The 22635-nt window shown below is 32.6% G+C and overlaps 2 protein-coding genes across 4 annotated transcripts; both read left to right on the top strand.

Annotated features, from left to right (window-relative positions):
* The first annotated feature begins 341 nt into the window (after positions 1 to 341).
* LOC128184918 (toll-like receptor 2) lies at positions 342 to 4579 on the top strand. The gene is made up of 3 exons (XM_052854556.1): positions 342 to 399; positions 624 to 690; positions 1290 to 4579. The coding sequence occupies exons 2-3, from the start codon at positions 624 to 626 to the stop codon at positions 3755 to 3757; spliced, it is 2535 nt and encodes an 844-aa protein (XP_052710516.1). The 5' UTR covers positions 342 to 399; the 3' UTR covers positions 3758 to 4579.
* A 10131-nt stretch (positions 4580 to 14710) lies between these two features.
* On the top strand, positions 14711 to 22010 carry LOC128182789 (toll-like receptor 6). 3 transcript variants are annotated; one of them, XM_052851541.1, is made up of 4 exons: positions 14711 to 14840; positions 14997 to 15063; positions 18802 to 19025; positions 20391 to 22010. In XM_052851541.1, the coding sequence occupies exons 2-4, from the start codon at positions 15000 to 15002 to the stop codon at positions 21264 to 21266; spliced, it is 1164 nt and encodes a 387-aa protein (XP_052707501.1). In that variant the 5' UTR covers positions 14711 to 14840; positions 14997 to 14999; the 3' UTR covers positions 21267 to 22010. The 3 variants fall into 3 exon arrangements, with proteins under 3 accessions (XP_052707501.1, XP_052707499.1, XP_052707500.1); XM_052851539.1 differs by having other exon boundaries at positions 18802 to 22010; XM_052851540.1 differs by having other exon boundaries at positions 14731 to 14844; positions 18802 to 22010.
* The last annotated feature ends 625 nt before the right edge of the window (positions 22011 to 22635 follow it).

The following is a 22635-nucleotide window of genomic DNA, read 5'->3' as shown; positions in this document are numbered from 1 at the left end:
CACAACATGGCCCAGTAACATTCGAGGTTTGGCTGATACACCATTCCTTAAAAAAAATCTATAAATTGCCCCTTCATTTCTTTTTTTGAAAAATACAGTATACATCATGCAACTGAATTCATATTACAATGCAAGGAATATTCTTTCAAAAACATATACATGCATCTAAAATTCATATCATACTTTTGAAATTCAGTATGTGGTTGCTACTTCTTAAATTTCATCTAGGTTTTTAATTTTTTTTCAATTCAATTTGAAAAAAAACCTGCTTTGTTATCAAAATCAGTCACATGATCAGAACAATTTTCCTCAAATAGGATATTTCCCTATTGAAAAGGCATAAAACATGTATTAGAGAAGAGCTAATTAATACCGAGCTTTTCTAGACCATTTCTGACGGTAAGTCAAACGCTCTGGGTTTTTAAGTAATACTTATTATTGAAAAAGTGCTTTGAATTAACATATTTATATGCATGTATTTATGTAATGTATGACTTCTCAATTTACAATTATATTTTTGGTGGAATGTAAAACGGTATATGTAGGATTTTAGAAATACTAAAACATCTGCAAACTACTCATCAACTACTAATTACCGTACACACTCTACTTCTTTATTTAAGATGATGAAATGGAAGAAAACTAGAGGTATGCTGGACAGACAGCTATGTGTTTCAGTAGTTTTGATGTGTAAGTATTACTAGTAAGTAAGCAAACTGTACAACTTCGTGGATTAAATGTATCTCAGAATTCTGAACGAATTATTTACATACATAATTTTTCAACTGGAAGCCGCAGACCAATATTCAACAAAAAAATGTTAAAAGCAGCTAAGATTACATAAATAAAAATACTTTAAATTATATAAAAAGCTCCCTCTCTCTCTCTCTCTCTCTCTCTCTCTCTCTCTCTCTCTCATGTTTAGTTTTTTAGTTGAAATTCTTCCCATGAACATTCATGAGTTTTGACCTTTCCCTGAGTTTTCTTTTAATGAGAAGACAACCGCGATGCAATTATTACAAAACACTTCATGCGAAAACTATGCATCATCTAAGACAGTTTGGATTTCTATTGTATTCAATTTGTATACGCACATAAATGTTTGATAAACAACACACCATCAATATGTAATGCTCTAGATACAGAAATTGAAGGGATTGTATCGTTGTATAGGTTGTCCTATAAACTTCAGATATTTTGGATAAAAATGATGGTTGAGATTAAAAACAACTTCAAGTTTTCAGCTGTTCGTGAAGCTTTAAATATGTTTCCCTTGTTTCTATTTACAGATAGATTATCACCAGTGCTGACACAAATTTGTTCAATTTCAAACTTTGTTGACGATTGTGGAAATAAGGGATTGCTGTGGAACTGCAGTGGATTAAACATTTCCAAAATACCAACAGTGTTACCTCCTGAATTGGAAAATATCAATGTTATGCTGGATTTATCAGTCAATCAATTCACTTCTCTAACAGAAGATACATTTGAAGCAATAGCGACTTCCTCCAAGGTGACGTCTCTCATTCTTCATCACAATAACATAACCAAAATTTCAGAGATGGTCTTTCAAAAAATGTCAAGCTTATGCAGTTTGGATATTTCTTATGCACATCTTAAAGTCAATGACATTGATGTCGAAGCCTTTTCTTATCTTGACGAACTCCAGTATCTTCAAATTCATCAAAATGATTTTCATGAGGCGAAAAATCCAAGATATCCTGGTATTCAGCTTTCCAAACTTCGTTCATTAAAATATTTGAAAATTGATATTTTTAATGGATTTCAGTTTCAAAAACCGTTTGAAAATCTTTCCAATTTATCCAAATTAGAATTCAATACTCTAGGTGAATTTAAAATAACCAATACTTCTTTCGAGGGTCTTAAGCTCTCCCCACTCCGCAGCCTCGATATGTTGTTTAGAAATCATGTGGACTGTGACGTTTCGGAAGATCTATTTTGCTCGTTTCCGTTCTTAGACACAAATATCAGTATAAGTTTTGGCGGCAAGTGCAGTATTTATGCAGCATTAAGATCACTCAAATGTTTACAATATCGTGAAATACAAAAAATTGATATGACTTTAAATGATCAAGAAATAAGATCAGACATAGTTAATATAAACGATATGAGCGTTAAGTACCTTTCCAATATCTGCGTGAGTGAGCTAATAGTGGATCGGGACGCAATTATCTATCTTAATATACATATTTACAAAACTATAATATGGCATTGTTTAAATAAATTAAGTCTTAGAGTAAATCACATCCAATATGTTGCTTTTGAGACAGTATTAGCTTTTTTAACTTTGCCACGGCTGCAGGAAATAAATGCATGTTGCAATTCCCGTTTACCTTACATGGAATTATCTAATATCTACCGTCGACAAGGATATGAAAATATTTCCATCAACATTAATCTGCCAAGAAGTCTAATGCTACTTGACATCTCTTACAATTTTATCCACGATCAGTATCCTGTACGATGGTATTTACTTGTAACTCTTACAGGGGAAAATTTGAGCAAACTGTATCTTCAAAAAACTAGTTTTCCTGTTGAGTATAAAGACATCTTTAATTTTCCGTCCTTAAGAATCCTTAATTTATCTGAAAATAACTTTGCAAATATTCACCCGAATATATTTCAAAGAGTGAGAAATCTTCGCCAGTTATTCGCATCAAATGTCAACTTAAACTTGATTAACAGTTTGATTGCCGAAGGTTTGTTTAAAAATCTCAAATGTTTGACAAAACTTGATCTATCTCGAAATGGCTTAGCCTTTTTACCGCAGTCTCTACTAAAAGACCAAAAACAATCTTTAACAGAAATTAATCTAGATCATAATATGTTTTCTTCCATCCACGATTCCTTAATGCAGTTGGAAAATTTGAACAATCTCTATCTTCGATACAACTTGATATCAAAGATTTCGGAGAAGGACCAAAGGCTTTTTGAATCATTGAACAATCTATCAATCCATTTAAAAGGAAATCCAATTTCCTGCGCATGCTTAAACATCCAGTCATTGAAATGGATGAAAAATCACCAAATTTCATTTCCAGATCTTGGCAAAGTTCTATGTGTGGGAAACAACCACCATGTTGGTCATTTATTCAACGACGAAATATGGCGGAAATTCGAACTAGACTGCCAGTCAAACGATTGGCTCATATTTTCTATCGTATTGCTGTTTCTGACAATGTTAATATTCACAAGTATTGCTGCTATCAAAAGATACCGTGTCCATCTAGAATATGTAATTCTTAGACTGAAAAAACAATGGAAAGGTATACCTTTACGAAAAAGTGAAGACGAGTTTTTGTTTGATGTGTATGTATCATACAGTGAATCGGACTACGAATGGGTCAGAGATAAACTTCGTCCAAAATTAGAAGATTTAAACGTAAAATCATGGATAACAGATATAAATTCCACTCCAGGCCGCTGGGTATTAGAAGGGATTGTGAATCGTATTAACGAGTGCCGGAAAGTAATGTTTGTTGTAAGTGAGAGTTTTTTGGACATGGAGTGGTCTTCATATGCTGTTAAAACAGCCATCACCCATGCTTTCCATAATCAACGACAGGGGTTTATTGTGGTTTTGATTAAAGATGGGATTGCTCTTGAAAAGCTTCCAGAGGAACTGAAAAACATATGGTGGTGCATTGAATACTTCAGATGGCCTGACGAAGAGGAAAGTAACGAAGTTATACTCAAGAATCTGACCAAAACACTTAAATACGATATAACTGTTTGAGTGAAATATGATTCGAATAAACAGATGAATCTTTGGGCTAGATATTTATGAATCGCTTTTAATTGTAAATTATGGGAATTTTATTTTCGTTAATATGTGTAAGAATATAGTATTTTGTGGGAAAAAACACGATATTTAAGACACTAAGTGTGCAGTTGCAATATTATTCGTTTTAGATCAAACACTATATATATATATAAATCAATCAAGGATTTGTTTAAAAAATGCATTGTAAATTCAACAAAGAAATCAATTTCCCGAATTCATTACGTGTATGTCCTAGTTTGGAAATTAGTCCATTGAAAAAATGTTATCTTTGTCTCAAAGCGGTAACACCGCTTGGTACGGAACGATCTATGATTAATATCAATAAAAAATGTTAATTACTTCCGGGATTTCAGGATAAGATATCTATTGAAAAAGGGTCTAACAATTGACGTTAGTAAATACATCTAATACATATATAAACATCTAAAGAATAAATTGTATTGTTCTGAATTAATATAAATTTCTTTGTTGAAAATATATATGTGTTTTGGTATGCATTAGCAATATTTAGAAAAAAGCCCAAAACTATTCTGTAATATATATTTACGAATATCTTCTGAATTTTTTTTAAAAAGGTGGTATAATTATAAACAGTCTTTTGCAGAAAAGAAATGTCAATTTCATAATTGAAGGTCTTTAAAAAGACAGCATATGCTTATTAAATATAGGGGGAAAAAAGAAAAAAAGATGTGTCTTGCACGTTTCCCTAAATGTTATGTACAATAATGGCCTTTTTTAAAGACAGTATTTTGTCAGCTTTTAAGCTATCTGAAGGAAAACATTGATATATATATATTCTCCACAGTATTCGATGTTTTTAAGGTCTTCCGTTTCCAACGGAAGACCTTCTTGTTATTCTTCGGTTTCTTTTTCCCTATTATTAGGGTCTTCCGTTTCCAACGGAAGACCCTCTTGTTATTCTACGGTTTCTTTTTCTTTATTAAGGTCTTCCGTCTTCAGCGGAAGACCTTACTGTTTTTCTACGCGTTCTCATTCTTCTATATTATTATTTTTTTTCTTGGTAGTCACCCTTAATTTCTCAGCCATTTCTCAATCGATTTTAATGATTTTTACAGGGATGATGTCTTAGGTAAATATCTCTTTGCATCTTACTTCCTGTCTGAAAATTCACTTCCGCTTTTGAATGATCTCCCTTTTTCATGTATTTTGGAACATGATATTGTCCACGCATCTCTTCAAAAACTGTTATAGTTAGGGACTTGAAATTTGTATGCAAGATAGAGTGGTTATGGTAGATTTGCTTGCTTGTTTTAGATTTGACCAGAAGTGATCATTCTTGAAGCTTGCCCGGAACTGAAAATGTTGATGTTAAATTTGTTGAACAATTTTTACGAAATTTGAGATTTGATCACGAATATCTTTCTTCTAACCAATATTTTGCTAACACATGTAGAGCATCAAACATTTATCTATAAAAGATCTTTTAACTGACACCAAGCAAAAGGGGCTGACCCCTCATATTAGGGGCCAAGAGGGGTCTAAAGTCTTTAATCTATATCTCTTTAATGAAAAATATTTTGTAATGCATTATAGAAGCAAAAATGTTTATCTTCCAGTAATCTACCTATATCTGTTAAAAGTTTTCTGATATGTTACATAATTTGGATCTTAAAGGGGCTAGAAATCCAATATTTTGATCATTTATTTCTTAAAAAGGAGAAATATTTTGAAATGCATTTTTGAAGAGAAGATACTCAGAATAATAATCGTAATAATATTTAACCACCAAAGTTTCGTTTAATGGTCCTTATAAGGGGATAAAGGGTCGGCCCCTACAACAATCTTTCCCAAATATCTCAAAAACAGTAACAAATTTCTAAACACTTGTTCAACAAAATGTGTTTAATATTAAGGGACCTTTCATTGATATCAAGAAAAAGGGGCTAGCCCCTCAAATTAGATGATAAGAGGGATCTAAATGTTTCGATCAAAGCTCTTATACATACATCAGAAACAAAACAAGGGAGATAAGTCCAATACATTTATGATTTATTTGTACAAGAAAAAGATGATATAGAAATTGAAGAAAAGAGTCTGTTTAAAATCAAAGGATTTTTCATTCTATTTCCAAATCACGTTTAGCTGGTAAATAGCAAAATAAAGGTCATGCATGTATATCAAACTCTAGTGATATTGGGAATTTAGTATTTTCCGTTTAATATAGAAGTCACCGACCCCCCCCCCCCCTTCATAAATTCAGTTAGTTTTACTGGCCCGATTTTACTTGATCTTTTATCTCGGACCTTTAATTTCAACTTAGTACCATTCTAGATTACTGTACTAATTACCAGACCAATTCGTTCATTATTAACAGAGTTATGAACTTTTTGGCATTTGAGTTTCAATTGTCGTGCTTGACATGTACTGTAGAAAAAAAATCTAACTCCCGAGCCCTTCACTCAATCCTAATGAAATTTTGTGTGAATGTACCTCGGACCCCATTCTTATTGTCTGCCAAATATGCAGCGGATTGAACAATTAAAAAGAAATTTCTGAGACCAAGCGGCGGGTATAGCCAGTACGGGGACTTAAAATTTACACAGATCTAGGGATGTAAGCAGCTGCGTAATATTTCTGTTGCATGCATATTTCTTGTTTTCCGTTTAGTCTGTAGCTACGATAACGTGTGAACTACTTATGGGTGTTAGAACTGTGGAAATTACTCTCATCAAATTTTTACCGAGTAAATTTACGTGTTACTGATTTCGTTATTTCGACATTTATAAAGATTTTATCAAACCTGTTGAAATACAACAGTCAAACACAATAGTAAACGACACGGGAAAAAAATCACAGCACTGAAATACATGTGCAAAATGCATCAGTCATTGTTTTAGGACTTTACTTCCCCTAAATGTTTCCAACGGAAGACCTTATTGTTTTCGTTCGGTTTCTTTTTCCCTATTATTATTTTTTTTTTCTTACAAAATTTGTGCAGGCGATTTCTCGGAAATGGCTGAATCGATTTTTGTGAAACTTTCAGATCTAATAGATATTAGTCCGAACTTAATATACACTTTTTTATTTTGATGACGTCATTTCTGTTCTTTAGAAAATGACGTTTTAGCGATTTTCAGAAGGTCGGCTTGTCCAGGGATCTCCTCCTAAACGGTAAAAGATATTGAGTTCAAACTTTCAGGGATTGTAGACAAGAGATTGTAGATGTGCAATTTGGCATTTATATTTGTCATGCTCAAAAGGCGTTAAAGCTCGCCTGGTCCCCAAAATTGAGACTAAAAAAAACGTCGTAGTTTTTCATGGTTTTCTTAGTTTATCTCTTTTCTGAAAAATATTTTGTAAACACATGTAATGCAAAAAAAGTTTATATTTACAAGACCTTTCATTTGATATCGAGAAAAAGGGGCTGGCTCCTAATATTAGGGGACCAAAGTGCTCTAAAGTCTTTCATCTGTAGCCCTTTACTGAGGGATATTTTGTGAACAGTTATAGAAGCAAATGTGTTTATTTGACAGTTATGTATCCAAGCAATGTAATGATTTTATCATGTGTTACTTAATTAGGGGTTTTTAGGGGCCAAAAGTCCAGAATTTTGATCACATATATCTCAGAAAGGAAAAATATTTTAAAATGCAGTATAGAAGAAAAGATGCTCAGAATGATAAATTTAATCATATGCGATTTTCAAAATTTCGTTAAACGGCCCCTATAAACAGTTGTTGAACAAAATGTATTGAGGTTTAAATTATTTTTTATTTGATATCAAGAAAAAGGGGCTGGTCCCTAAAATTAGGGGACCAAAGGGCTTTAAAGTCTTTTATTTGTAGCCCTTTACTGAGGGATATTTTGTGAACGGTTATAGAAGCAAATATGATTATCTCACAGTTATGTATCCAAGCAATGTAATGATTTTATCATGTGTTACGTAATTATGGGTATTTAGGGGCCAACATTATAGAATTTTGATCACATATATCTCAGAAAGGAAAAATATTTTGAAATGCAGTATAGAAGAAAAGATACTCAGAATGATATACTAAATAGTATGCAATTTTCAAATTTTCGTTAAACGGCCCCTATAAGGAGTTAAGGGATCAGCCCCTTAAACATTCTTTCCCATATCTCTCAAAAACGGTAACGAATTTCTAAACAGTTGTTGAACAAAATATGTTGAGATTTAAATGACCTTTTATTTGATATAAAAAAATTAGGGAACTAAAGGGCTCTAAAAATTTTCAACTGTAGCTCTTTACTGAGGGAAATTTAATGAAAGGCTATAGAAGCAAATATGTTTATCTTACAGTTCTGTATCCAAGTAATGTAATGATTTATTCATGTGTTATTTTTTTTCTCAGATACTGTATCTCAAGAACGGTAACGAATTTCTAAACACTTGTTGAACAAAGCTCTTATCCCTGAAACAAAATAGTATCTGGCCCTTAGAATGTAGACCCCGTTTTTCTATTCTAAATCATGTTTAGCTGTTAAATAGCAAAATCAAGATCGAACAAGATCTTAAATTCTAAAATCAGACGGAAGACCTCCTCGTTGCTTGCAACGAGATCGTGTCTAGTTATTCTTTTTTTTCTTTTTCTGACTTTTTTGGAGCGCTATTTCTCAATAACTATCCAACCGATTCGCACAAAATTTTTAGGACGGATGAAGCATGATCGGCGCTACATATTATAAAATTTTAAAATGATGACGTCACTTCCGGTTTCAGAAATTGACGATTTCATAAATTTTTAAGGGTCATTTTGTCCACGCATCTCCTCCGAAACTAATCAAGATAGAAGCTTGAAATTTTCAGGGATTGTAGATGAATGTATGTAGATGTACCCCCATGCTTCCAATGATGAAAATTGCTAAAGGCCTCAAAGCTCGCCTGAACCTGAAAATTGGCACCAAATATTTTCACGAAATTTGTGCACATTTTCTGTGATATCTTTTGATGTATAAATATTTTGTTAAGACATGTAATGCAGAAGTTGTTTCAAATTACACGGGCTTTCGTTTAACATCAAGAAAAAGGGGCTGGCCCTCAAATTAGGGGCCAAGAGGGCTGTAAAGTCTTCTTACAATAACTCTTTACTGAATAATAATTTGTTAATAACTATAGAAGCAAAAATGTTCATTGTTGGGCTCTTTATCTATACAGTACCATACTTAAGTCATATGTTACGTAATTAGGGGTTTCAAGGGGCCAGAAATTCAAAATTTCGATCATTAATATATGAAAAAGAAGAAATATTTTGAAAAGCATTGTATAACAAAAGTTGCTTAAAATAATGTTCTGTACAATATGCCACCTTAGTTGTTTTTGTTCATGACCCCATTTAGGAGATAAAGGGCCGGCCCCTAAAACACATTTGTAAAGATATCCTAAGAACGGTTAACATTTCGTGAACACTTGTTGAACAAAATATGTTTATATTTGCAAGACCTTTAATCTGATATCAAGGAAAAGGGGCTGGCCCCTCAAATAAGGGGTCAAGAGGGGTCTTTAATATTCTTACAATAACTCTTTACTGAACAATATTTTGTTATTAATTATAGAAGCAAAAATGTTCATTGTACAGCTGTTTATCTATACAGAATCATACCTAAGTTATATATTACGTAATTAGGGGTTTCAAGGGACCAAAATTCAAAACTTTGATTATTAATCTCTGAAAAGGAGAAATATTTTTAAAAGCAATGTAGAACAAAAGTTGTTCAAAATAATGTTCTTAACAATATAATATCATAAATTTTGTTGTTAGTGGCCCCGGTAAAGAGTTAAAGGGTCGGCCTCTGAAATACAGTTGTTTAGATATCTCGATAACGGTTAACCATTCGTGAACATTTGTAGAACAAAATATGTTTAAATCAGCGAGACCTTTTATTTAATATCATGAAAAAGGGGCTGACCCCTCAAAATAGGGGCCAGAAGGGCTATTAAGTTGTTTTATAATAACTCTTTTCTGACCAATAATTTGATATAAATCATAGAGCAACAAAGGAGCTTTTATTAAGCTTAATTTAAAACTGAAATCCGTTTTAAAATCGGACGATGCATTACAAAAATATTGGGATTTAAAAATTTTGAGTTTTCCGGAAATTTTGATTCCACGTTCTTGGTTAAGAAAATAGTGTTATGTTCAAAGTTAAATTAACTCGTACCTAAAATAATTCGAAAATTGCTTATTCGTACTTGAAGACATTGGGGACTTTTTTAATTAAGTCGTTCTAGAAATTGTGAAGGTTTTTGTTAATTCGTTCTTGAAATCATTCAGACATTGTTAAGTCGTACTAAGAATTATTCGACTTTTTAAAAATATTTTTTTTATTTTCTTGGTTTTAGAACCCTGCTTCTTACAGGAACTTCTACCTTTACTCTCTGCACCACCGGAAGACCCACTCGTTGCTTTGCAACGAGCTTTGCTCTAGTTATTATTATTTTTTTTCTTCCTTTTTTTGTGCACGCGATTTCTCAGAAACGGCTCGGCCGATCTCAATCAAATTTTAGGATGTGATAGATAGTGGTCTGAACTTGATTGGAATTTTTTTGTATTGATGACGTCACATCCGTTTTTGAGATATTGAGATTTTTCTAATTTTTATATGGGTATTTTGTCTTCTGTTGTTCTCCTAAAGTATAACAGATATTAAGCTCAAATTTTTACGGTAGGTAAACAAAAGATTGAAGTTTTGCATGATTGTTGTTTTGTATGTTTAGCACTACTGGCGTTAAAGCTCGCTATGGCTCGAAAATTGACATTAAAAAAGCGTCGTGAATTTTTGTGCTTTTCTCTCTTTATCTCTTTTCTGGAAAATATTTTGTTAAAACATGTAATGTAAAAAAAGTTTATATTTACAACACCGTTCTGCTGATATCAGAAAAAAGGGGCTGGCCCCTCAAATTAGGGACCTAGAGGGCTCTAAAGTCTTTTACCCATAACTCTTTACCGAGGGATATTTTGTAATAAATTATAGAAGCAAATATGTTTATCTTACAGTTATGAAGCCAAGCAGTATAACGATTGTGTCATATGTTACGTAATTAGGGATTTTTAGGGGTCAGAAGTCCAAAACTTTGACTACCTATATCTCAAAACGGAAAAATATTTTGAAATGCAGTATAAAAGAAAAGATGCTCAAAATGATGTACTTATCACCATGCAACCTAAAAAATTTGGTTCAGCGGCCCCAATAAGGAGATAAGGGACCGGCCCCTAAAATATTCTTTCTCAGATATCTCAAGAATAGTAACGAACTTCTGAACACTTGTTGAACAAAATGTCTTTATAATTAAATGACCTTTCATTTGATACCAAGAAAAAGGGGCTGGCCCCTAATATTAGGGACCTAGAGGGCTCTAAAGTCTTTTTACTATAGTTCTTTCCTGAGGGATATTTTGTAATAAATTATAGAAGCAAATATGTTTATCTTACAGTTATGAAGCCAAGCAGTATAACGATTTTCTCATATGTTACGTAATTAGGGATTTTTAGGGGTCAGAAGTCCAAAACTTTGACCACCTATATCTCAAAACGGAAAAATATTTTGAAATGCAGTATAAAAGAAAAGATGCTCAAAATGATGTACTTATCACCATGCAACCTAAAAAATTTGGTTCAGCGGCCCCAATAAGGTGATAAGGGACCGGCCCCTAAAACATTCTTTCTCAGATATCTCAAGAATAGTAACGAACTTCTGAACACTTGTTGAACAAAATGTCTTAATAATTAAATGACCTTTCATTTGATACCAAGAAAAAGGGGCTGGCCCCTATTATTAGGGACCTAGAGGGCTCTAAAGTCTTTTTACTATAGTTCTTTCCTGAGGGATATTTTGTAATAAATTATAGAAGCAAATATGTTTATCTTACAGTTATGAAGCCAAGCAGTATAACGATTTTCTCATATGTTACGTAATTAGGGATTTTTTGGGGTCAGAAGTCCAAAACTTTGACCACCTATATCTCAAAACGGAAAAATATTTTGAAATGCAGTATAAAAGAAAAGATGCTCATAATGATGTCCTTAACAACATGCAGCCTAAAAAAATTGGTTCAGCGGCCCCAATAAGGAGATAAGGGACCGGCCCCTAAAATATTCTTTCTCAGATATCTCAAGAATGGTAACGAATTTTTAAACACTTGTTGAACAAAATGTCTTTATAATCAAATGACCTTTCATTTGATACCATGAAAAAGGGGCTAGCCCCTAATATTAGGGACCTAGAGGGCTCTAAAGTCTTTTTCCTATAGTTCTTTACCGAGGGGTATTTCGTAATAGATCATAGAAGCAAATATGTTTATCTAACAGTTGTTTAGCCTAACATTATAATGATTTTTCTCATATGTTACGTAATTAAAGATTTTTAGGGGTCAAAAGTCCAAAAATGTGATAACCTATATCTCAAAAAGAAAAAATATTTTGAAATGCAGTATAAAAGAATAGATGCTCAAAATAATGTACCTAATAACATGCAACCTTACAATTTTTGTTCAGCGGCCCAAATAAGGAGATAAGGTCCGGCCCCTAAAATATTCTTTCTGAGATATCTCAAGAACGGTGACGAATTTCTAAACACTTGTTGAACAAAACTCTTACACCTGAAACAAAATAGTATCACTTAAAATGAAGATCCTCTTTTCCTGTTTTAAATCATGTATAGCTGTTAAATAGCAAAATCAAGATCGAACATAAATCTCAATTTCTAAAATCAGACGGAAGACCTCCTCGTTGCTCGTTATTATTATTTTTTTTCTTCCTTTTTTTGTGCACGCGATTTCTCAGAAACGGCTCGGCCGATCTCAATCAAATTTTAGGATGTGATAGATAGTGGTCTGAACTTGATTGGAAATTTTTTGTATTGATGACGTCACATCCGTTTTTGAGATATTGAAATTTTTCTAATTTTTATATGGGTATTTTGTCTTCTGTTGTTCTCCTAAAGTATAAGAGATATTAAGCTCAAATTTTTACGGTAGGTAAAGGAAAGATTGAAGTTTTGCATGATTGTTGTTTTGTATGTTTAGCACTACTGGCGCCAAAGCTCGCTATGGCTCGAAAATTGACATTAAAAAAGCGTCGTGAATTTTTGTGCTTTTCTCTCTTTATCTCTTTTCTGGAAAATATTTTGTTAAAACATGTAATGTAAAAAAAAGTTTATATTTACAAGACCTTTCTGCTGATATCAGGAAAAAGGGGCTGGCCCCTCAAATTAGGGACCTAGAGGGCTCGAAAGTCTTTTACCCATAACTCTTTACCGAGGGATATTTTGTAATAAATTATAGAAGCAAATATGTTTATCTTACAGATATGAAGACAAGCAGTATAACGATTGTGTCATATGTTACGTAATTAGGGATTTTTAGGGGTCAGAAGTCCAAAACTTTGACCACCTATATCTCAAAACGGAAAAATATTTTGAAATGCAGTATAAAAGAAAAGATGCTCAAATTGATGTACTTAACACCATGCAACCTAAACAATTTGGTTCAGCGGTCCCAATAAGGAGATAAGGGACCGGCCCCTAAAACATTCTTTCTCAGATATCTCAAGAATAGTAACGAATTTCTGAACACTTGTTGAACAAAATGTCTTTATAATTAAATGACCTTTCATTTGATACCAAGAAAAAGGGGCTGGCCCCTAATATTAGGGACCTAGAGGGCTCTAAAGTCTTTTTACTATAGTTCTTTCCTGAGGGATATTTTGTAATAAATTATAGAAGCAAATATGTTTATCTTACAGTTATGAAGCCAAGCAGTATAACGATTTTCTCATATGTTACGTAATTAGGGATTTTTAGGGGTCAGAAGTCCAAAACTTTGACCACCTATATCTCAAAACGGAAAAATATTTTGAAATGCAGTATAAAAGAAAAGATGCTCATAATGATGTCCTTAACAACATGCAGCCTAAAAAAATTGGTTCAGCGGCCCCAATAAGGAGATAAGGGACCGGCCCCTAAAATATTCTTTTTGAGATATCTCAAGAATGGTAAAGGATTTCTGAACACTTGTTGAACAAAATGTCTTTATAATCAAATGACCTTTCATTTGATACCATGAAAAAGGGGCTGGCCCCTAATATTAGGGACCTAGAGGGCTCTAAAGTCTTTTTCCTATAGTTCTTTACCGAGGGGTATTTCGTAATAGATTATAGAAGCAAATATGTTTATCTAACAGTTGTTTAGCCTAACATTATAATCATTTTTCTCATGTGATACGTAATTAAGGATTTTTAGGGGTCAAAAGTCCAAAAATGTGATAACCTATATCTCAAAAAGAAAAAATATTTTGAAATGCAGTATGAAAGAAAAGATGCTCAAAATAATGTACCTAATAACATGCAACCTTACAATTTTTGTTTAGCAGCCCCAATAAGGAGATAAGGTCCGGCCCCTAAAATATTTTTTCTGAGATATCTCAAGAACGGTGACGAATTTCTAAACACTTGTTGAACAAAACTCTTAAACCTGAAACAAAATAGTATCAGGCACTTAAAATGTTTATTCCTCTTTTCCTGTTTTAAATCATGTATAGCTGTTAAATAGCAAAATCAAGATCGAACATAAATCTCAATTTCTAAAATCAGACGGAAGACCTCCTCGTTGCTCGCAACGAGATCGTGTCTAGTTCTTTTACTCTATTCCTAAATAAAGAAATATATAAATATTATTTCTTCATTTATTACATACGAACTGAAATCATACTACAACGAATATTTTTTTCCAAAATATATATATATGTAATTCAATGAATTTGAAATATTTTCAGTTCAGTATCTCCAAGGCCTCAAGATTAGGAAGTAATTTTACACTTAAGTCAAAATTTCAATCATTCATAAAACTATAGTGTATAAAAAAAATAGCATAAATTTTTTACTATAACTACCATCAGTCACATGATCAGAACAGTTTTCTTAAAAAAGGAAATTTCCTCATTCAAAGGGCATAATATATGTATTAGAGAATGACATATTAGAAGGTTTTAACACCCTTTGTGACTCTACTTCATACACTGTTGTTTATGTAACAAGAAGAAGGTGCATTAAAGTAGCATGTAAGTATGTACATAGTATCTATTATATTAAGTTTTTTTTATTGAAGTTCAACTTAATTTACAGCTATATTTTAGTGGGATTTGAATACTGAAACACCTACATGCATGCAAACTTAACATCAATTATTAATTGCACATTCAACTTCTTCATTTTAGATAATGGGATGGAATAAAACTAAATGTATGATGGTCAGACAGCTATTTGTTTCAATAGTTTTGATGTGTAAGTATTAAGTAAATAAAATTTGTAGGTTAAATGTCTCTCATTTTTCAAAATGAATCATCTACAGACATTGTTTTCATCAAAATTTGTCAACTTTAAGAAAATGATTAAACCAGCTTTAGTTCACAGAAATTAAAAATACTTATAGATGTTTTTGAAACTTACATTGCATTTTATGAATAATATCTCTCTCTCTCTCTCTCTCTCTCTCTCTCTCTCTCTCTCTCTCTCTCTCTCTCTCTCTGTATTTTCTCTAGAACTTTCTTTCATCAGATGACGACAGTTGAACATTTTAACAGTTTATTTATCTCTTTGATTGATGTTTTATAACATAGATAATATAACAAATATCTACAACAAATTACATTGTATGCGAGAGTAGAGGAAAAGCAAACATTCATAATCTTACATATTATAATATATAGAGAATAATTCAAATCTTTTTCCACATAACACTCTTTATCGGCCCAGTACACTATTATCAGCCAGAGGGCCTAAGGCCCGAACTCTCCTATTCGTTGCATGCGTCTCCTCAAAATGGTGGACATGCACACTATTCAGACGGGACCGAATGCGATCCAAATCATCGCATTTCAACACACGAACATTAGTTTTAAAGTTTTACAACGTTTTGTGTACTCGCAAGAGCGATGCGCGATTTGCAAAGGTCGAAAATGAATTGCAGCTGTTTATGCATGTGTTTTGCGACCATGAGACTGTTGCTCAACGTGCCTTATATAATCTGGCAATGTTTTGCTTCTACTGCACGATTTGTCGGTTTCAATTTGCCATGCATTGTCACCAGAATATATATCTTTTGTTGAAAAGAGTACGTGTATGTTCGTTGCTTCCTCCTCTGATTTACATTAATAATCTGTGCAACGACATTTTTCTTTCAAGGAGGCTGGGTGTTCAACATATAAACTATTAGACGTTCCTCAAATATTGAGCTCTTCTTTTGAAAGAGATCAAAACAGTCTAAAAATGGCCACGACCATCGAGCTCACTTAAATGTTACTAAAACTATACAACAATGAATTCATGGAGGTCAATGTAGAAGTTCGCACGATTTAAATCCAAATTCTTGTGACACCGTCATATGACATGCAAACACTCTTAACTAGAAAAATATTTTTAAAAAATCATGCACTTGATCCTGTGATTTAAGTTTAAAAAACTAGCTTTAATTTCCTGTGATTTTGAGAGAAAAAATTATTCTGAAGTGCATTAAACGGACATCCCTATTGCTGTAAACTAAGTGACACTTGAACAACTAGTATAAACAGAATATAAATATATTACATTTTCCAAAGATCACTTAATGATATAAAACAAAATATTAAAAAATAATAATAAAAGTCTTCCTTTATTTGAACTTTGATAGGAATTTAAACCTTTTTAACGAAATTCAATTTGTAAGCACGTGCTTTTAAAGGTGTATGGTCACGATTTTAGTCAAAAATTATTTTTAAGATTGTAATGTTTACAATGCTTTAGTAAGGTATTTTGATAGGCAACCAAAATTTGAGTGTCATTTGCTGAGTTATAAGCGAGTTACAGAGCTTACATTTCTTTGCTATGTAAACAAACCCTTCCGAACTGTTTATTTGTGCTTAAAATGAATAAGAAGATAGACAAATCAGCTTTAAAACGATTTTTTACTGGTATTTTAAATCTTTGTAAACAAAAACATGGCACGAGTTTACATGACAAAGAATTGTGAGTCCTGTATCTTGCTTAACCCTCAACGACTGACACTCAGATTTCATTTGATCATTAGAAATGCGTTCATAAAGGATTATAAATTATAAAAAACAGAAAAGTAAAATTTGACCGAAATCGTCACAATGCCCCTTTAAACAAACTAATGTATACATCAAAAAAATTTGGCACAATTTATCAGATTAAGAATGTGATTATTGAATTATCCTGTGTATATTCACATGATCAATGTATCTGCTCTCAATGTTGAATGGTAATTAGTGCCTATTTTTCTCTCTGACCATCCAATTTGCATGGAATGTACATCTCACTTACGACAGCTGAACAATGCTTGAGTCTAACTGTCCACAAGACAATGTGATTGACATTTATAATGTACATAAGACTTGCTTCTCCATAACTCTAATTGATTGGGTGTCTATATCTACAAATCAATCGAAAAGTGCATTCAGTATGTAATACTATTTGATTACAATTACATATTTGTTTGAATCATTTGATAATAAATTATTAACTCTGTTATTGGAATCGTAATTTATCATGTTTTTTTAAATTATTATCTTTCTTGAAACAAGGAGTTATTATACTTAAATTACTACAATTTACGTATTAATAAACTGACCGATCTCTTATACACATGTAATATAAACAATACAGACGTTGTTTTTACACAATGCTGTTAAAGTTACAATATACATAATGTAAAGGAGACAAACTAGGACATGCTCCAGCTGTGCCTGGAAGGCGGGGGTGGGGGGGGGGTGGGGGGGGGGGGTGGGACAATGAAGCTAATCAGATTAAGAAAGGGATTTTTAATTGATCGTCAATTCATGAAATCAGATTCATGTATTTGAATTAGTCCAACACGTAAGACTTTTCCATTTAATTCAACATGATGGTAATTTAGCTTTCACAGAACTGATAAATCATTCCCATGTAATTACCAATGGTGATCCAAACTATCACAATGCAACGCACAAACATTAGTTTGAACGTTTTTACAACGTTTTGTGAGTTTGCAAGAACACTGCATGATTTGCAGAGGTCGTAAATGAATTGAAGCTGTTTATGCGGGTGTTTCGCATAAAATACAAAATAACGAAAATATTTTACACCTTTTATGGATAAAAAAGTTGTAAAATATTTTTATTACTTTTTAATTCTATGAATGTCATTTATTCCCGGTATGTTTTCCGCCGGGGGAGACTGGCCGGGGAAAGGGGGGTCTGAGAGAAATATTCTCTGTACCATTAAGGTGTGAATTACTTGAAATTGAATTTTCCAGACCTATCACCTATACCTGTGCATACCGCACAATTAAAACAAATTTCAGTTTCAGTTGAGCACCAAAAGGTGTCTACATAGGAATGATTTCCATTTCTATGAAAGCTAAAATACAATTATGTTGAATTTTTTATTTCAATTAAATGGAAAAGTCTCATGCGCTGGACTACTTTTATTTTTACAACGATTTTCTTTATGAAAATAGGCTCGGTACTTTCCAAAACTTGTCAGTATATCTCTAAGTTTCTCGGTACCGTCAGTAAAACGAGTCAGTACTTTTCCAAGATCATCAATAATGTCTAACTTTGACAGTCATTTTCTAAGTTTATCAGTTATGTAAGTATGCTGATTGGCGTCAGTATTGAAAGGATGCATTATTATTACAGCACGCTTCATGCTAAAAACCAGGCTAAATCAAAGGCATGCAGGTTGGATTTCTTGGATTATATTTAATTCATATTTACCTAAAATATGTTTGATAATCAACACATTATTATCTTTTTTTTTTTACCATGAATCGGCTTCATTTATCAACTTGCAGTCTTAGTATACAATGTTCTAGATATTGAAATAGAAAAGTTAGCCTGTTCTACTTGTTGTGACGAATACATCTTCTATGACTGTACTTTATATACATCAGAAACCTTTGATATGAATGACTGACTTATAAAAATAATTTAAAATTTATAGCTGTACGTGTAGCTTTTAATATTTTTCAATGAATTTTAACAGGTAGAGTAACAGCAATGTTGACACAAAATTGTTCAATATCATACAATGTTGACGATTGTGGAAATAAGGGATTGCTGTGGAACTGCAGTGGATCAAACATCTCCAAAATGCCAACGGTGTTACCTCCTGAATTGGAAAATAGCAATACTGCGTTGGATATATCGTACAATCAATTCACTTCTCTAACAAAAGATACATTTGAAGCAATAGCGGCTTACTCCAAGGTGACGTCTGTCATTCTTCACCACAATAACATAACCAAAATTTCAAAGATGGTCTTTCAAAAAATGTCAATCTTATGCAGTTTGGATATTTCTAATGTACATCTTAAAGTCAATGACATTAATGCCGAAGCCTTTTCTAATCTTAACGAACTCCAATTTCTTCAAATTCATCAAAATGATTTTCATAAGGCGAAAAATCCAAGATATCCTGGTATTCAGCTTTCCAAACTTCGTTCACTAAAATATTTGAAAATTGACATTTTTAATGGATTTCAGTTTCAAAAGCCGTTTGAAAATCTTTCCAAATTATCCAAATTAGAATTCAATACCATAGGTGAATTTAAAATAGCCAATACTTCTTTCGAGGGTCTTAAGCTCTCCCCACTCCGCAGCCTCGATATGAAGTTTAGAAATCATGTGGACTGTGACGTTTCGGAAGATCTATTTTGCTCGTTTCCGTACTTAGACACAAATATCGAAATAAATTTTGGCGGCAAGTGCAGTATTTATGCAGCATTAAGATCACTCAAATGTTTACAATATCGTGTAATCCAAAAAATCGATATAAGTGCAAATGTTCACGTTTTTGAATCAGACATAGTTAATATAAGCGATAAGAGCTTTAAATACCTTTTTAATATTTGTGTGAGTGAGCTCATATTAGATTACGACGCAATTATCTATCTTCATTTACATCTTTATAGAACTACATTTTGGACTTGTCTAAATAAATTAAGTCTTAGATCTAATAGAATCCAGTATGTTTCTATGGAGACTATATTTGCTTTATTGACTTTGCCACGTCTGCTTGAAATAAACGCTTGTTGCAATTCCCGGCCACCTGACACAGAATTATTTAACATCCACAGTCAACAAAGATATCAGAATATTTCTATTAACATTAATCTGCCAAAAAGTCTTATAGTTTTGGACTATTCCTACAATTACATTCACAATCAGCATTATATAAGATGGTATTTACTTGTAACGCTTATAGGGGAAAATTTGCGCATACTGAATCTTCAAAAAACTAATTTTCCTCTACAGTTTGAACATATCTTTAATTTTCCGTCCTTAAGAATTCTTAATTTATCTGAAAATAACTTTACAAATATTCATCCCAATATATTTCAAAGAGTAAGAAATCTTCGCCAGTTATCCGCAGCAAATGTTCACTTAGACCTGACTAACATTTTGATTGCCGAAGGTTTGTTTAAAAATCTCAAATGTTTGACAAAACTTGATCTATCTCGAAATGGCTTAGCCTTTTTACCGCAGTCTCTACTAAGAGACCAAAAACAATCTTTAACAGAAATTAATCTAGATCATAATATGTTTTCTTCCATCTACGATTCCTTAATCCAGTTGGAGAATTTGAACAATCTCTATCTTCGATACAACTTGATATCAAAGATTTCGGAGAAGGACCAAAGGCATTTTGAATCATTGAACAACCTGTCAATCTATATTGAAGGAAATCCAATTTCTTGTGCATGCTTAAACATCCAGTCTTTGAAATGGATGAAAGATCACCAAAATTCGTTTCCAGATCTTGGCAACGTTCTATGTTTGGAAAACAACCACCATGTTGGTCATTTATTCAACGATGAAATATGGCGGAAATTCGAACTAGACTGCCAGTCAAAAGATTGGCTCATATTTTCTATCGTATTGCTGTTTTTGACAATATTAGCATTCACAAGTATTGTTGCTATCAAAAACTACCGTGTCCATCTAGAATATGTAATTCTTAGACTGAAAAAACAATGGAAAGGTATACCTTTACGAAAAAGTGAAGAGGAGTTTTTGTTTGATGTGTATGTATCATACAGTGAATCGGACTACGTATGGGTCAGAGATAAACTTTGTCCAAAACTAGAGGATTTAAACGTAAAGTCATGGATAACAGATATGAATTCCACTCCAGGCCGCTGGGTATTAGAAGGAATTGTGAATCGTATTAACGAGTGCAGGAAAGTAATGTTTGTTGTAAGTGAAAGTTTTTTGGACATGGAGTGGTCTTCATATGCAGTTAAAACAGCCATCACCCATGCTTTCCATAATCAACGACAGGGGTTTATTGTGGTTTTGATAAAAGATGGAGTTGCTCTTGAAAAGCTCCCAGATGAACTGAAAAACATATGGTGGTGCATTGAACACTTTAGATGGCCAGAAGAGGAAAGTAACGAAGTTATACTCAAGAAACTGACTAAAGCACTTCAATCCGATTTAACTTTTTGAGTGTATATGGTTTGAACAACCATATATCACTTTTGGCTATATATTTATGAAAGAATTTTAATTGTGCTTCATGTAAATTTGATGTTTAAATGGATGTATAAATATAGAATTTATTATGCTTCTGGAGAAAAAAAAAACAATCTTCGAAATACTAAGTATATAATTACGACATAATTTGTTCTCGATTAAACATCATATTATTTATGTTAAGACGACTAGGTGACCGTGGCCTTTTAAAGACTACATGTGTATTGGTCTCCGTGAGAAAAAGAGTTTTGTATAAAGATATAGGCAAATACACAAATTTTAAAGCTAAGACGTATGGAACTTTTCTTTACTAAGTAATAGTTTATTGTTTAAAAAATCATATCTACATGTACAATTTTGTAGGAGATCTGATGGGTAATTAGTTAGACATTCAGACTACAGCCTGGCCTCCAGAACAGGACAATTTCAAAGGAAAGCCCGTCTAATTTGTTTTTCGTCTCAAATAAAAATTACGTCAAAACCACGTCCAGTGATAATGGAACGATCCCTAAAATACATCATGTAGTTTATACTTTTATATTTACATTTTTCAGTGTCCTTGCCTGTGATAACACTACGCATCGCTTTTGTACTATACAGTTCAATAAATTCAAATGACGTATAATCGGGGCGCAAGCAGTGTTTGCTTATCTATATCCAATTATTAAGTCGTGCAATTGCTGAATATCATATTAATAAAATATAAGAATTAATTGATTTTAGTACAAAAACTTATTATGACTGACATCTTGATGCAATAATACACTGTATTCTTGTTGGTAATGTGAAACATAAGTTGTAAAACATATTTACAAGTAGAAAAATAAGAAGTTCTACTAATTCATACACTAATCTGTTTTGAGGGATGAGGAATTTATTTTAGCCTACAGCAAGCCTGTTTTTCTTTGTTTTTTCGAACTTTCTGATTACTTTAGCATTGTTTTTTTTATATAAGCAATATTCACAAAATATGTCCCGTATTGTATGTCACAGGACAGGATAGATTCAATGTTGCACAACTGTAATGAAAAACTGAACAACGAGTCATACAAAATTCATCAACTAAAAAGGCTTGTCTTACATTAAAGTAAAACGTTGTTCAACATATACACACTTCTAAAGAGAATATAAGTCAAAAACCTGTATAAGCCCTCTTTCTTATCGTATTGTACCTGCTCAGTCTCTCTCTCTCTCTCTCTCTCTCTCTCTCTCTCTCTCTCTCTCTCTCTCTCTCTCTCTCTCTCTCTCTCTCTCTCTTACCCTACTCGTTCTCATCCCTCACACCATTACATCTCACCCCATTCATCCAACACATCTCACATTCAAACCAATCACCCCAATC

This window comes from Crassostrea angulata, chromosome 5 (assembly GCF_025612915.1).
Source record: "Crassostrea angulata isolate pt1a10 chromosome 5, ASM2561291v2, whole genome shotgun sequence".
NCBI lineage: Eukaryota > Metazoa > Mollusca > Bivalvia > Ostreida > Ostreidae > Magallana > Magallana angulata.
Note: the sequence above shows the minus strand (reverse complement) of the source record. Positions and strands in the feature narration are given on the sequence as shown.

Coding starts and splice junctions, on each gene's coding strand:
- LOC128182789 (XM_052851539.1), top strand. CDS start 15,000: ATGGGATGGAATAAAACTAAATGTATGATGGTCAGACAGCTATTTGTT. Junction 15,064..18,801: donor TGTTTCAATAGTTTTGATGT/GTAAGTATTAAG, acceptor GAATTTTAACAG/GTAGAGTAACAGCAATGTTG.
- LOC128184918 (XM_052854556.1), top strand. CDS start 624: ATGATGAAATGGAAGAAAACTAGAGGTATGCTGGACAGACAGCTATGT. Junction 691..1,289: donor TGTTTCAGTAGTTTTGATGT/GTAAGTATTACT, acceptor TTCTATTTACAG/ATAGATTATCACCAGTGCTG.